This window comes from Canis aureus, chromosome 1 (assembly GCF_053574225.1).
Source record: "Canis aureus isolate CA01 chromosome 1, VMU_Caureus_v.1.0, whole genome shotgun sequence".
Taxonomy (NCBI): domain Eukaryota; kingdom Metazoa; phylum Chordata; class Mammalia; order Carnivora; family Canidae; genus Canis; species Canis aureus.
Window position 1 is genome coordinate 58116493 of NC_135611.1, and position 16405 is coordinate 58132897.

The 16405-nt window shown below is 41.1% G+C and overlaps 1 protein-coding gene across 6 annotated transcripts in view; it reads right to left on the reverse strand.

Annotated features, from left to right (window-relative positions):
* Positions 1–16405, reverse strand: part of ROS1 (ROS proto-oncogene 1, receptor tyrosine kinase) — a 121250-nt gene that overhangs the window by 79865 nt on the left and 24980 nt on the right. For 5 of the 6 annotated variants that reach the window (XR_013381554.1, XM_077900790.1, XM_077900766.1 and 2 more), the window contains 8 exons: positions 12598–12799; positions 11857–11933; positions 9811–9933; positions 9462–9646; positions 8232–8329; positions 3575–4071; positions 1815–2027; positions 774–884 (listed from right to left, as the gene is read on the reverse strand). Coding sequence is in view for 5 of the 6 variants with exons in the window: in XM_077900790.1 (XP_077756916.1) it covers positions 774–884; positions 1815–2027; positions 3575–4071; positions 8232–8329; positions 9462–9646; positions 9811–9933; positions 11857–11933; positions 12598–12799 (1506 nt within the window). In the remaining variant the exon portion in view is untranslated. The remainder of the gene's footprint in view (positions 1–773; positions 885–1814; positions 2028–3574; positions 4072–8231; positions 8330–9461; positions 9647–9810; positions 9934–11856; positions 11934–12597; positions 12800–16405) is intronic. The other variant, XM_077900797.1, reaches the window with a different exon arrangement.

The following is a 16405-nucleotide window of genomic DNA, read 5'->3' on the forward strand; positions in this document are numbered from 1 at the left end:
CCTTATAGATGAAAACAGTAAGAGCTCAGATTCAAGACAACTCCTAAGCATCATTCTTCCTACTATTACCATACTACCTCCTAAGTCCAAGTCCTGTGTTGGTCAGAAATGCTGCTGTATTCTTAGTGGCCCAGCAAATAGAACAAATAACTAACATAATTATAGAAGATGTCATCTGCAAGCAAGTTCACTGGTACTTGAACTTGCTTCACCCCACAATGAAGACTTTCCTGCATTCTAAGGTCTTCTAGGCAAAATTACCCACTTATTACTTAATAATCCTCTTTGTCAAGAGATTATTTCTTACACTTTACTTAGAACTTCATGCAACCTTTCTATTCTCCACTCTTATAGCAAACATAGTAAATTATTTAAGTATAACCGTTTTAGTGGAATCAGGCTGTTACCACAAGACGACATTGAGAGATTCAAATATATGAGAACTATATCAAAGCCTTTTTGAAATGGGCGTAAATCAATAAATAGCCTCACATTTTGTGAAATAACAAATAGCATCCATACTTGAGAATTGACATTTTTCTTTTCTTTTTTTTTTTTTGAGAATTGACATTTTCTTAATGACATCACTTGCAGTATATAGTTCAGTCAATGTTTTTTCTTTCATTATTTTCCTGATACTAAAACACTCAACTCTTTGGGTGTATTTCCTGTATTTTCCTGATACTAAAACACTCAATTCTTTGGGTGAAGAGCTTGGGAAGTCATATAGGTAGAAACATGACATCCAAGTGAACAAGGGATTTGGTGTTTACCTGACACATTTCCTATATCAGAGGATATTAATTCTCCTGGGCCAAAGCTATTTAATGGCTTACTCCAAAGACCATCTTCTTTCACAGCCATGATAAATGGTGGTTCTGAAGCTATTTGGTAAAAAGAAATCAAAAAGAAATATCACAGAAAGCACACGTTTTAAGGTACACATCTTATACCCTAAGATTTCCTTTATAAACTAAAACACTATCAACATTTGAGAAATACTGTGGAAGGATATGAATGATTACCTCTGCTTAACAGAATTACCTATCATATTAAACACACTTTCTGAATTTTCCATAAATAATTGAAGTTGAATGTGAAGAGAAATGTGTGGTGATGCTGCCTTTATAGCAATGTCATGGTCATGGCACTATTTCTCAACCATCTCTGGCTATTGGTTGCCATAGTTCCATGCAGAAGATCCAGAAGTCATCATGATAACAACAGCAGCATAAATGATACAGTTCTCTTTCCCTTTTCTTTCAGCCAAGAATGGGGTGGTCAGCATAATTCACAGCCCCTTAACTTCTCTCACCATGACCCTGAGAATTCAAGGGATATTTTTGTTTACTAAACCACAAGAAAGAAGAAAGCCATAAAGAAGAAGAAAAGTATATGGTTTCCTCAAAAGTACCCTCAAAAGTTTAAAACAACAATTTAGAAACGTAAATTAAAAATCACACAAGGTTCCATTTGCTTTCCTAGTCCAGATAATAAACACACACGCAAGAGATCCAGGCATCCTCATTCCAGTTCTTTTTATTTTTTAAGATTTTATTTATGAGAGACACAGAGAGAGAGGCAGAGACACAGGCAGAGGGAGAAGTAAGCTCCCGGTGGGGAGCCCAATTCTGGACTCAATCCCAGGACCCCGGGATCAGAACCTGAGCCGAAGGTAGACGCTCAACCACTGAGCCACGCAGGTGTCCCCTCATTCCAGTTCTTTACCACATCAGAGTTGAGGAACTCTTAAGGACACAGGGAATAAACCTATTCTGTCCGAATTACCATCTAAATAAAAAACGTTTTCTCACCTGGCACCAGGGTAGTACCCACCGAGGGCTCTGACCAAGGGCCTGGCCCCTTGGGTGAACTGGCTCTCACAGAAACCTTGTATTTTGTAGCACTCTGCAGCTCGGGTACATTAAGCATGGTCCCACTTATGTTAGAGAAAATATGAGTGATTTCAGGAAAGTCTTGGGTTGATACTTTCACCTCATAAATCCAGTTCTGCCAAGCAGAGGGACCTAATCAGAAGAGTTAAACAGTATTACTCACCAGGATGAGACAGGTAAAGGCAAGCAAAAGACTGTCAGTAAACTCATCTATAGCTTCATCTGGAGTGGAAGGGTAATTGGGCAGTAAAACATGCTACCCCACTAGTCGTCAGGGTTTGGCTGCTGATAGGACTAGGACACTGTCCATTCCAGCCATGCCGTGGTTTTTTGCTCCATCGAAGGAGACACCATTTCCAACAAATCAGAGTCAAAGCTCAGTCAAAGCTAAATGTGTGGCTGCATAAAATTGTCAAAGGGGCATTAAATAGCACCACCAGGTGTAACCAGGCTCATAATAAATATTTAATGATGAATCTCTAATATAATTCTCAGAGTTTGCATAGCATCTTCCTCCTAGAAGCCCAAACTCATAAAAAAACAAACAATGAAAACTCCCTGAATACATAGCAAACAGATATAATCAGCTTTGTCTTAAAGTCAAAAATGGCCCATGTTTGCTAAACACTCTACGACCAGGAGTTGGCAAACTATAATCCACAGGGCAAATCTGGCCCACTGCCTGTTTTTGTAAATAAAATTGTACTAGAACAGCCACGGTTCCTCATTTACATATTATCTATGGCTGTGTACACACTGCAACGGCAGACCTGAGTAGCTGTGACACAGGCCATATGGCCCACAGAGCTGACCATATGTACCATCTAGTCCTTTCTTTATAGAAAAGTTTGCCGATCTCTATGCTAGATGCTGTTCTAAGTGTGCTATTTATTGCACCTTAATCTGTATGATAATCCCATAGAAAGATAGAGTTAACATTCCCATTTTCTCGTAGCGAAAACCAATGCATGGAATGGTTAAGTAATGTGCCCAGGACCATTCTGCTAATAAATGACAAGACCAGCTTTTGAACTCATGCAGGCTGGTTCCAGGGCCCACCTCCTTACGCTCCATACACACTGCCTATCTATCCAGAGATGGAAGTTCAAGTTCAAGGAGTTTTAGGAAGTTGCTCCAGGGATCCCTGGGTGGCGCAGCAGTTTGGCGCCTGCCTTTGGCCCAGGGCGCGATCCTGGAGACCCGGGATCGAATCCCACATCAGGCTCCCGGTGCATGGAGCCTGCTTCTCCCTCTGCCTATGTCTCTGCCTCTCTCTCTCTCTCTCTCTCTGTGACTATCATAAATAAATAAAAATTAAAAAAAAAAAAAAAGGAAGTTGCTCCAATTCATGCTAGGTCCAGTTGGATAAAGATCTCAACCCACCCACTCTATCCCTCTGGCTAACACATTCACTCAGACCAGAATGTCAGTGCCTGGCTCCCAGTAGACATCCAACAAATGTTCAAACTATTGGGTTGGGATACACGGAGCAAATATAGAGACCCTCCTAATGCAAAACCAATAAATCCAGAGCAAATGTATAGGTGTTTTTTCTGGAGCTAAATAGCCCTTCTGGCTGATGACTGAGTGATCACATACAGGTTCTCAAAACTGAGTCACAATGTCAAGCAATTCAAACTTTCCTCCTTCCAGCAACACTGGGGTGGGGGGGCACTCACTGGCTCCGATGGCAAGGGCAGGGGGCTTCCACTGAACCAGGGCCTGGTGGGAGCCAAACAGCACGGAGAGCTGCTGCGGGCGGCCGGGCAGGGGGTGCGGCTGGGCATAGGAGCCCAAGATGACCAAGTTACCAAATCCAAACTCTTCTATGTGACTCAGGTCACATCCCACGATGAACTCATTAAAAGATAGAGAGTCCTGTTGGAAAACGGCCTTGCCATCTGTGACAAGGAAGTCGTTGTTTTCACAAGCAAAGCTCTTCACGTCAGCAAAGGAGACAGGAGCTAGGACAAGGTGGGAAGCAGAGCCGTCCAGAAACGTTGACATGAAGACGTGAGCGGTGTCATTGAAGTAGATGATTCGTTTGGACTGTGGCTTCACTGCAAAGTCCTTTAATGTGGGACTTTCCACAATGCGTAGGGCTTCTGAGTCCCGACCAGATGGCACAGGGAGATCTACTCTATAAATGCCGTCCTTCAGGAGGTAAAAGACATACCTGACATAGGAGCAAAAGAAGCCTGGTGTGATCCAATGCAAGTGTAGATGAATAACCTCAGCCCCCTGCTCTGTCCTGTTCTGCAATCAGAACCATTTATCGCACCAGTCATTAAGTGCAGGGTGTCCCCAGGTACGAAAGGGTAAAGGCACTTACTAAAGACAAGCACTATTCATTCCAGGTAGAAGCTGCAACCTTGGAAAATTTCAGCCTCCCTTACAATGCTTAGTCTTCCAGTGACATGTGTGACTTTATAAAGAATCAGAATTTAAGAGCAGAAAGGGTAATGAAGCCCACTTTTTTTTTTTTAAGATTTTATTTTTTTTTTAATTTTTATTTATTTATAATAGTCACACACACACAGAGAGAGAGAGAGAGAGGCAGAGACACAGGCAGAGGGAGAAGCAGGCTCCATGCACCGGGAGCCCGACGTGGGATTCGATCCCGGGTCTCCAGGATCACGCCCTGGGCCAAAGGCAGGCGCCAAACCGCTGCGCCACCCAGGGATCCCTGAAGCCCACTTTTGAAGGAAAGCGTATTATATAAAAATTACAGGGCCAAACATGTTACATATTGTAAAACACTTTTCTCCAAAATGCACATATTCTTAAATCTAATTCTTTCGATCCATTTTCCCACGCGTCGTGAGTAATAAAATAGAAGGAAGCAAAAACATTTAATCCATTTTTTGAAACCAGTTACTGTTTCGCTATAACTATCCAGCAGAACTACTTGGCATTTTGCAGCAGACTGTTTATATATATATATTTACAATGGGGGGGGGGGGCAATAGAGCTATCATTTTACAAATCATGAAGAAATACCCCACAAGAGACAGCACCCAGAAGTTAGAAGGAGCCAGTGGAAGAATTTTGAAAAAGACATCTAATTTGGAGCCAAATCTCATGGTAACAGTGTGGGTGGATTTTTAATAATGAAAAAGAAAATACCACCAAAATATTTCATTCATAAACCAAATCTGTAAATAGAGTTTTAACTACAATATAAAACTATTAATTTAGGGATGCTTGGGGGGCTCAGTCAGTTGAGTGTCTGCCTTCAGCTCAGGTCATGATCCCAGGATCAAACCCACATCAGGCTCCCTGCTCAGCCAGGAGCCTGCTTCTCTGTCTCCCTCTACTCTTCACTCCCACCCCCGGCTTCTCTCTCTCTCTCTCTCTCTCTCTCTCTCTCTCTCGTGCGCTCACTCTTTCTGTCAAATAAATAAAATATTTTTTAAAAACTATTAATTTGGATGAAGCTAATTTAGAATTTGTGATTATGGAGACAAATGTTAACAAAAGTACACTTCTGCTGGGGCACCTGAGTGGCTTAATCGGTTAAGTGTCCGACTCTTAATTTTGGCTCAGGTCATGAGATCAAGCTCTAGAGTTGGCTCCACCTGAGGTATGGAGCCTGCTTAAAGATTCTCTCTCTCCCTCTTCCTCCCCCAACCACCCTTCTATCTCTATCTCTATCTCTCAAAAAAAAAAATATATATATATATATACCTCTGCTTAGTAAATCTTTCTTATCACAACCCCATGGATTCACAGGATTCCGACCTTTCATCACAACTGTTGAATTATTTTCCTTGTCCTATTAAGTCCCACCCTTGTTCTCCTTGATGACTATTCCAAATCTTTATCAATATGCTCGACTCCTCTGCTATAGTATCCTGAAATATAAACTCTTTGTGGAGATGTGATGTTCTTTTTCTTAAGAGGGGGTTGTAGCAAGCAAAAAGCAGAAACAACTTGGCTTTTAACTGCTTGCTTTAGTTTCCCAAATTCAAAGCTATTAAGGGAACAGAGAGGGACTTCAGAGTAGGTAAGAGGAAGATTTGGGCTGAAGATTACAATACTGGTACTGAAGCAGAGAGAGGATAGATCTTTAACCCTCATTGCTACTTTGGAGGGGAAAGAAAAGAGAGAGAAAGTGTGCAGAGCTGGGGTGTGGGGGTAAAGGGCAGAGGTGAGAAGAAGCACCAAAGTGGGGTACGAAGAGAAGAGGTTTAGCCTAAATACAGACTCAATGAGTGAATAACTCAATGTCGTAAAATAACAGCATAAAGGAAACCGCTTCAGGAGAATAAATGATTTCACACATCTGGAGTTCCTTAGAAACACCGTATACAAAGTATTGCTAAAAGTCGTATGCTGATTTTTATGGAAATTTTATTATTGTACAAGGAGATGATTAGAAGGCAGGCCCTGAAAGTCAAATACTGGCTGCATTGCAAAAGAGCTGTGTGATCTTGGGCAATTACTAAGCTGTACTTTACTTTCCTATCTATAAAACTGAAATAGTAAAAGTACCTACCTCATAGGGTTGAACAAGAATTAAGTGAATTTTTGGAAGTACTACACCAAAAGGCACATATTAAGTGCCTAATTAATATTATCATTATCATTTCTAGTCACATTTCAAAATCTAAGCGCAAATCAATTTTATATAACAGGAAAAAGAGCCACCAAAGACCTCATTGAAAAAAAAAAAAAAAAACAAAGACCTCACTGAGATGTATTTTGAGTGACTGATTTAGTGGGTGAAGTTTATTAACCTTGTCATATTTTTATATGATATTATACTATAATTTTATAACATTACAAATAATATTATAAATATATTGTAAATTTTATATTATAAATATTATGTTAGAATATTTATATATCATTATATTATAAATTTATAGTATATTTATTATAATATATTATAATATTATACATTATAATATTTATATTTAAATTACATTTACATTATAATAATATATTATGAGTATATTTATTATAAATATTATAGATTATTATAAATATTTATTGATGTAAATATATTTATTATTACATTATAATATTATACATATATTTATTATTATTTATTTAAATGGGTGAAGTTTATTTCTAAAATGAATCATTTTGTAATTTCCAGCGGCAAAGTTCCATTTCATAGAATCTTACACTTTTACAAATGAGAAAAATAAGATCTGGGGAGTCCAAGGGCCTTACTGTACACACATCACAGTGTTTGTAAAACATATTCTTGAATCAGTGATTCAGTCAAACATAAGTATCAAAATAAAATAAGACGAAGTAAGAAAAAATAAGTATCTAGTAAATTATGAATGAATATGAATAGAAAATCTGATTTCAGATCAATAATAAGCAACCTTTTTTTAAGAAAATCAATTCATGAAAAATAAAAAGTGCCATGGCCTATATATATATCTTTTTTCATTCAAAGCGAGAACAATTTTATTTCTATAGGAAAGAAAAACGTTTCATCTTATAAATGTGGTCTTGCTTATTAACTATTAACCTGTTATTGTCTGGTCACATCTAAGAAATAATATTCCCAAAATAATTTTCTGCATTTTCATCCTTTGCATTTACGTATATTTGGGGATCACAAAATATATTGACAGGGAATACCTCATTTCATCCTTGTAATAACCCAACTGGGTGAGCATTGTTATCTTCTATATATGAATGGACAAAGGAAAAGTCACAGACACAAAGTTACCTGCTCCAAGTCAGACCGCAATCTAAGCAAGACAGCTGAGCTAGAATGTGTCTATTTTATCCGTTTATGTGTGTGTTGGGCGGGGGATAGTTATTTAAAATAGGAAATTTTTACTTGTCATTAACCATCAATACCTGTATCAGAAGATAGGTGGTAAGCGGCGTTCTAGCTAAGCCAGCCTCTGATAGGTGTGAGAATGGGACCAAGGAAATGAACTGGGGCCAAATTGCTCAACAAAATTAAGTAAACAATAAAAGAAGGAAGCACAGCCAAGAAGGGCTTTCCACGGGGGCAGGGGGCACTGAGGGAACAATGAGGCCCGGAGTCATGCCATAAAAGAATGACAAATCCAGGACTGGAACCCAGGTCCCTGAGACCTGGGAAGACCTGTCTTTCCCACCTACCTGTATTTTGCTATGAAGGAGAAGAAAATCGACTCAACTTGAGAAGTTGTGGATCAAGTTGGCAAGAAATCTCCTCATGGCTCTATAGAATGCAAACTTTGCCCAGATTTAATTACTTTTGAAATAAGATACATCAATTGGATTCTCTGGTTCTATGATGTCTCATCATCAAGCAGGTTTCCCATAAATTCTTGCCGAGGAAGAGAACTCACAGTTATGAATAAGGCTAACACTTACCCATTGTATGGATCAACCACAATTTTCTGAGGTGCGGTAATTGAGGGAGGTGTAATCTCCTCAGTGTTCGAGCAGTTTCCTAAATCACAGACGTACACCTAGAGAATCAAGCACGCATCCATAGATCAGTGTCTGCCTGTATTCAGTTTGGCCAACAAGTATTTCTTTTTTTATTTTTTAATGTGTCACCCACCCCCCCACCCCCTCTCTCACAAAAAGTATTTCCTGATTGTCTGTTCTGTCCTGAGAATTGTACTAACTGTACTAATTATACCGCTTTTCAAGGTATAATTTTAAAAAAAACTTAAAATTAAATTTTATATCCTAATGAGTGTGCATCCTGTTTACATCAATGACATACAAATATCTTTTTTTTAACCTGGCTTGTGGAAGCACTCAACTTTTTTTTAATTTTAAGATCTTTTGTTTTGTTTTGCTTTGAGTAATCCTTACTCCCAGCATGGGGCTCAAACTTAGAGATCAAGAGTCACACGCTCTACCAACTGAGCTGGTCAGGTACTCTTCGACTATTTTTAATATTGAAGCTGTATCCAAGTTTATGGGCATCTAGCCATGGTGACTGTAATAAGCCTGTCCCTTTGAAAGAAGGAAAGTCAAAACACATCAAGACTGTCTTCTCAAAGATTTCAATAATACTGTATTTTCAGAGACTACTAAAATTACCTTTGGTTATTATATAATTTTAAATGCTTGCAGCTGATTTTAATCATGATTGACAGTCTTATCTAGTGATAGCATGGGCACCACCACTCTCTTAGGAGAAATGAATTATTAATATCACAAAATCATGACTGTAAAATCACAAAGATGATTTCATGGTAGGTCAAGACTAGTCTTAGGTAAGAGTAAGACTCTCCTATAGTCCAGATCTATGATTCAGTGCTTAGTGTCTAAAACTGAGTAAAGACTCACTGAGGGACACTTGGATGGCTCAGTGGTTGAGCTTCTGCCTTTGGCTCAGGTCATGATCTCAGGGTCCTTGAATCAAGTCCCACATCAGGCTCCCTGCAGAGAGCCTTCTTGTCTCCCTCTGCCTATGTCTCTGCCTCTCTCTGTGTCTTTCTTGAATAAATAAATAAAATCTTTTTTTTAAAAAAAAGGACTCACTAAGTACTCATTGAATGAAAGAATTGTGTTTCCTTGTAGATATACCAAGATACGCATGCGACTATCAATATCTAATTATTCACTTTAAATTCCCAGACTAACCAGTGCATCCATGATGAAATACATTCTCTGATAAAGCCAGTCTACAGAGATGGAAGAAATTAATCCTGAACCTCTGTAAAAAACTCTCAAATCAGACCCATCAGACATGTTGGCAGCTTCTTTCAGCCATATGAGCATTCCTTCTGAGAAATAAATGACTTGCTGGTGGACATTAACTGATATTCCTAGAAGAGCCATGCAAATACATGTGTGTTATGATATGACAACCAAAAAAAATGACAGAAAATTTATTTCTTTTATTTTTAATAAGGAGATTACAATAGAAGTCAATCTGGGTCTTTTTTTTTTTTTTCCACACAAAGGAAACACTTCTTTCCATCATACTGACCTGTAATGTCATGGTGGATAGCACCTGACTGAAGGCAATGTGCTTCATCTACTAGATGTTTTAAAGATCTCTTTCTGAGAGAAGCTTTTCTGGATAAAATGAGCCACTGTTCCTCTTCTTGAACTAAAACAATAACATGAGTTATAGGCAGACCAACCACATGCACACTGACATGCAAAAAAATTGTTACCATCCTTCAAAGCAAAGCAAGTAACGCTTGGAAGAGGCTGGTCAGGTTTTTCACTGAAGGCACCGGGGCATTTTAACTGTGGCAAAAATCACATTATTCCACGATTAGGGATGGGAAGTAGAGTGTGGAGCAAGTAGGGTTTATATGTATGTGCCCCTAAATGCCCCTAAGATAACACCACATAGGGGATGACCATTCTCAACAGACTTGTGCCAGGAGGAGCTCAGCTCATTACCCGCAGCCATGAGAATGTGACTGCTCGGTGGAGGTGGTCCAGCCCAGGCCAGACTGGGCTGTTGCGTAACACCAGACAGACATTGCCTGTCTCTGTGTTGTCTTCAACGATCTTTCCCTTTGAGGCCAGAGAAAAGTCCTGAGAGCAATGAAATCTGAGGACTGTAGAAGTCTGCTTGACGTCCCACTCAGTTGGAGACTGAGGCGGGTGCGTCGGTGAACACTTTTAGGGCAATTAATAAAAGTTATGCAATAATTGCAGTAACAGCAACCTTAAGCCTGCTCTATATTTAACTCGTCCTTTCGGATGCTTCTTGCATAACAAAAATGCCTCTCCTTTCCTAGAGTCCAGTAACTGCCAAAAAAAACCAAAGGCCAGTGATAGACGACACTCAATACCTCCTGGCATAGATGCGTGCGTATCAGGGGAAGGGGCAGTCCATTCGGCAGATGGGATTCTGGTGAAAATAGGAGACAGGCTCCTAGAATTTCGAATCTTCCTGTGTCGGTCCAGACGACTACTCGTGTCCCCAGAATATTTCCAGTGCTTCTTAGAAAGCATTTTCATGCATTATTTTTCCCACACCGGCATCATACGGTACATATTCAATCTCTCAAGGCAATTGTTAAAATGCCCAAGTGGAAAAAAAAATGGTACACTTCCAAAATAATAGCAAAAGCTAATTTGGTAGACTGGTAGACTGAATATTCAAAACGGTAAAATGTAAATTAGTGGGTCCTGATGGATTTAAAAACCTAAAGGAGAATGGAAGAAAAAGATATCTGATCTGTATTAAAGGATGAGACAAAATATATAAAGGTGAGGGCAAAAAGATGACAGGTATCCCTAAGTGTATAAATGTTGAGTCTCAACCACTAGTGATTTCACCTGAAACTAAGGGTTTGTATGAGGCCAATTTTTTTTTTTACCCCTAAATCTTTCTTTCTAATTTTGAAATTCCTAAATTTTAATTTAAAATCTTTGGGTCAGGATCCCTGGGTGGCTCAGTGGTTTAGCACCTGCCTTAGGCCCAGGGTGTGATCCTGGAGACCCAGGATCGAGTCCCACATCAGGCTCCCTGCATGGAGCCTGCTTCCCCCTCTGCCTGTGTCTCTGCCCCTCTCTCTCTCTCTCTCTCTCTCTCTGTATCTCTTGTGAATAAATAAATAAAATATTTTTAAAAAATAAAAAATAAAATAAAATCTTTGGGTCCAGTAACTTCTCTTTGTCAAACACTGGGTGGGATTCATTTAAAACCGGAGCTTAGGGATCCCTGGGTGGCACAGCGGTTTGGCGCCTGCCTTTGGCCCAGGGCGCGATCCTGGAGACCCGGGATCGAATCCCACATCGGGCTCCCGGTGCATGGAGCCTGCTTCTCCCTCTGCCTGTGTCTCTGCCTCTCTCTCTCTCTCTCTGTGACTATCATAAATAAATAAATTTTTAAAAAAATTAAAAAAAAAAAAACGGAGCTTACCAGACACCAAAAGACAGTGTTTATTTGGGCAGAAGAGGTGGGGTTCCTGGGATCAACCAGATGGATGAGCTAGGACTCGGAGATGTGAACCCACCCTAGCCACCCTCTCGGTTCCCGGGGAACGAAAGGGGCATTCCCAGGCTGTACCTGCTGAGGATAAAGTGGTAATACTAGATTCTGCTTCCGGCCCCTCACCAACTTCATTTACTGCTGCAATGGAAAACCTATTCCAAAAACAATTTAGAGAGATGTGTTTCACATGGCATGGTGTGAACATGAGATAAAAAGAGAAGGAGCAATAATATTTCTATTTAAAGGACAATGTGGCAATGCGCGTATCTAGTTACTCTGTGCTGCTGCTCAGCCCTGAAATGACCATCAATCACATCCTTGTTTGCATTCCGCATAGAACAGTTCAGGGTCACAGAGGTCAAAGACTAAACTCTGCTATCTGCATGACCCCCACGACTACCCTGATTTAAAGAGGCCTTAGCAAATGCTGGGAAAGCTAACAATAATAAAATAATCCCCCTAATGGTTAATAAAACACACACACACACACACAATTTCCCCTCCCTACTTTTTTCGTGTTGAGTTAAATGAAGAAATGGTATTTATGGTGTTTATGATGTCTTACAGGTGCCTATTTAAAAGGGCCCTCTGAATATAATAGAAATACATAGAAATACTTGAGAATGTTTTTGCTTAGGACACTGTAATCTCAGAAACATTCAAACTTGAGGGAAATACAATAACTTCAACCCAACAGCACAAAGTCAATGGGAGTTTTCCAAATACATTTAAACTACTTTGGGGCCATATTTCTTTAATAATGACCATGCCTGTAGCCATGCTGGCTACATTTTCCTTGCACCACTTAATCCTTACCTGTAGGTGGTATTTGGTAGAGTGGAGTAAAACTGGAAACTGGTGCTCTGTGTTCCTGAATCTAACTGTTGATTTTTGCTGACCAGCCTTATGTTATAACCCAAAATAGGTCCTCCTGGGAATTGGGGTGGCGTCCAACTGACTTCCACGGTGTCGGGACTTGAGCTCTCAATATTTCGAACGGAAGGAGCAGTTTCAGGAACTAGAGAAAATAATGGTGACACGGTGAGCATGAAAATGTACAAGCCAAAATGTAAATAGCATGGGAGAAAATGTCTTGTTTTTTTGTAGTGTAAACTAAATATTTTTATTAATATTCAAAATACATGATAGAGAGAAGGGGGTAAGATATCTATGAGCTGCAACTCTTGATCCCTACATGAGACCAGTTGGCCACTTTCCCAAGGGACTCTTCCAAATGTAATTTTCTTTTTTTTTTTTTTTTTAAATTTTTTTTTTTTTTTTTTTTTATGATAGGCACACAGTGAGAGAGAGAGAGAGGCAGAGACACAGGCAGAGGGAGAAGCAGGCTCCATGCACCGGGAGCCCGATGTGGGATTCGATCCCAGGTCTCCAGGATCGCGCCCTGGGCCAAAGGCAGGCGCCAAACCGCTGCGCCACCCAGGGATCCCCCCAAATGTAATTTTCTTTGCATCTAATTTATGAACTCCAGTGAAATGCGGAGGTATGCAAATAGGATCAATGTTCTAGAAAGAAAGTTATCAAAAATCTCCAGAGATCTGAGTGAGTTCAAACTGGGGTGAAATGGGCTTAGGAAGGAGAAGAGAATCTATAACAAAACAGGAATCAATGATTAACCTGAGTTGAAAGAAGTAAATGCTGGGCCTTTTCACTCACTCCAGTGCTTGCTATAGCCTGACTAGCTCCAGCTGAAGATACAGGTTCAGATAAGCCTGGATTAGAACGGAGTGCTTCCCGCTTGCTGGCATCAGCTCTGCTGCCCCGGACTGCGTGTTCCTTCCCACAGCTCCCAAGCTCCCTTGGGATCCAAGGTAACTGTGCTTTAGCAGCACCCTCTCCCTTGCGGAGGATTGAAGGAACATGCATTAATTCATTAAGCACAGATGAGAGAAGCTACCTAGGTATCAAAGAACAGAAAGAAAAACCAATGATCTAACAGCCTGTCTGCCATTCCTGTGTCCACCAACTTTTCATAGCTCCCACCCCCTGAAGCCACACTTTTTTCATTTCCTCTTCCTGTAGAAAGACACACTCTGATTCACTTTGTTCTCGTGTAGACTTCCCAACCTCTGAACACTTTTGGCAAATGCTCTGCATCACTCCTGACTCAGGGCAGTTGGTAGAAATAAGACCGTGCAGCCTGCACATTGGATGAGGTGGGTTTTTGTAAGATTTTTATTTTTTTATTTGACAGAGAGAGAAAATGGGAGACAGAGCATGAGTGGAGGGGGTAGGGCAGAGGGAAAGGGAGAAGCAGACTCCCCGCTGAGCAGGGAGCCCCACATGGGGCTGGATCCCAAGGAGCTTGACCATCCTGAACCAAAGGCAAAAGCCCAACTGACTGAGCCACCCAGGAGCCCCTGCATGAGTTTATGAAAGGCCTGTTTATTGATCTCTCAGCCTTTCTCCAATATGATTCCTCCTTAAACCTCAGACCAATCTTTAAAAAACACAAACATCATTGTGTCGACTCCTCTGCTCCATGCACCCAGTCACATTGGTGAACAGAGCGGTATCAGTCATCTCTCACAAATTAGAATCAGAATGTCAAAAAAAACCCAATTTATTAGGGTCAATGCTCAGACATGATCTGCTCCACTTGAAGCCAGTTGGATGCCACCTACATGGTGAGCTGTGATTCTTATCCAAATCTCTCCCACAAAAATCCTCCCTGAAAGACCAGTCAGGGTGGGCAAGATATTCCTTGGCTAATGTCCATTCCACTTGGTTAAGAAATTATCTGCAAGGACACCTGGGTGGCTCAGCAGTTGAACATCTGCCTCCGGCTCAGGGTGTGATCCTGGGTCCAGAGATCAAGTTCCGTATCGGGCTCCCTGCAAGGAGCCTGCTTCTCCCTATGCCTCTCTCTGTGTGTCTCTAATGAATAAATAAATAAAATCTTAAAAAAAAAAAGAAAGAAATTATCTTCCTAAGGGACCCAATTAAAAGATAATAATACCATCTAAATCATACATTTCCCATCACGAAAGGACACTAGGGCCATGAGGCACGGAACACAAAACAGGTAGCTCTAAGTTTTAATGTGGCTCGAATAGTCAGAAAGAATTGGCAAATGAGGTGCTATCCATAGAAAGGATCCAGTGTAGGTCAGGAAACCTGGAGGGCATGAGGACTTGCAAATCCAGGAGAAAGGAAATTTCCAAAAATGGAAAGCAAAATTTGCCTCCTTGGTTATTTTGATTTGACTAGCCATGGGCCCTGGACCATGTTATCTCTCCAGCATCAGAAAATGTTCCAGCACTGTTGGAATACACAAGGCATTGCCTTGAACAAAGAAGGATCCATAGACTCCACTCCGATCTGGAACATTTCAAATATTGCCCGAGGCCAGTGTCTGACCTGAGCTTCTGAGGATGGTCAGGGAGTGGCCAGCAGAGGTGGCCACACACAGCCTTAAATCTGATAAGCAATAAGAGAGCACCGATCAGGGGAGGGGAAAATGCCACAAGCAGGTGCATCAGCCGTCCAGCTACGCTTCGGTCACAGCCTAGTTCAACGTGAGGCTCTTTGCACGGTGCTAGATCTCCAGAACTGAAGGGTGGGGACATCTAGCATCTGGCCTGGACTAAGTCCTCCCAGGTCTGTTCGGTGAACCCTGAGGGTAAGGACACCAGACAACCTTCCTTCAGAGTCTGCCCCAGGCATGCACACCCCCTAAAACACTCTAGGCCTGAGCCCCTTTCTTGGTGGAAGTCACATCTTCAAAAGAAGAAATCAGAAAATGCTCCAAGATATGTGCCATTAAAAAAAAAAAAAAAAAAAATCAGGGATGCCTGGGTGGCTCGGTGGTTGAGCGTCTGCCTTTGGCTCAGGGCGTGATCCTGGAGACCTGGGATTGAGTCCCACGTCGGGCTCCCTGCATGGAGCCTGCTTCTCCCTCTGCCTATGTCTCTGCCTCTGTGTGTGTGTGTGTGTGTGTGTGTGTGTGTGTGTGTGTGATGAATAAATAAGTAAAATATTTTTTAAAAAATCATATCTGATAAAATGGTAAAGTAGTATCATAACCTCCAGGCTGATGGCTCTACCTCCGTGCTTCCCACTCTTCCCATTCTCTCTCATGCTCTCAATTCATTCTATGCATAATTGCCAAAATTACCTTTTTCAGAAGCATGGGAAACAACTGCTTCCCTGCTTTGAATCTGTCCTTGACTGCCAACTGCTTCCTGGGGCTTATTCCGCAACATGGTCACTGCTGTAACCTGACTGTCCTTCACCCCCACATACCACTCGCAAGCCCCTGATGGACAGACCCTGTTCAAAATGTTCCTCTTACCAGAGTGCACAGCATTTTCCCACTTAGAAGACAACTTTCCATATTTATTATGCTTAGAGTAGTGTCTCCTCTGCCGAAAGGTGAGCTGTACAAGAACAGGGAGTTTGGTATTGATCACAGAGCCAGGGTGAGCACCCAGAGCGCCACAGGGCCTCTGGTTGGGTACTCAATTCCCGAATGGATCGATGAACGAAGGAATGATTTATTTTATTATTTAAAATAAAACCAAACTGAGGGACACCTGGTGGCTCAGTGGATTAGCGCTGCCTTCAGCCCAGGGTGTGATCCTGGAGACCTGGGATCAAGTCCCAC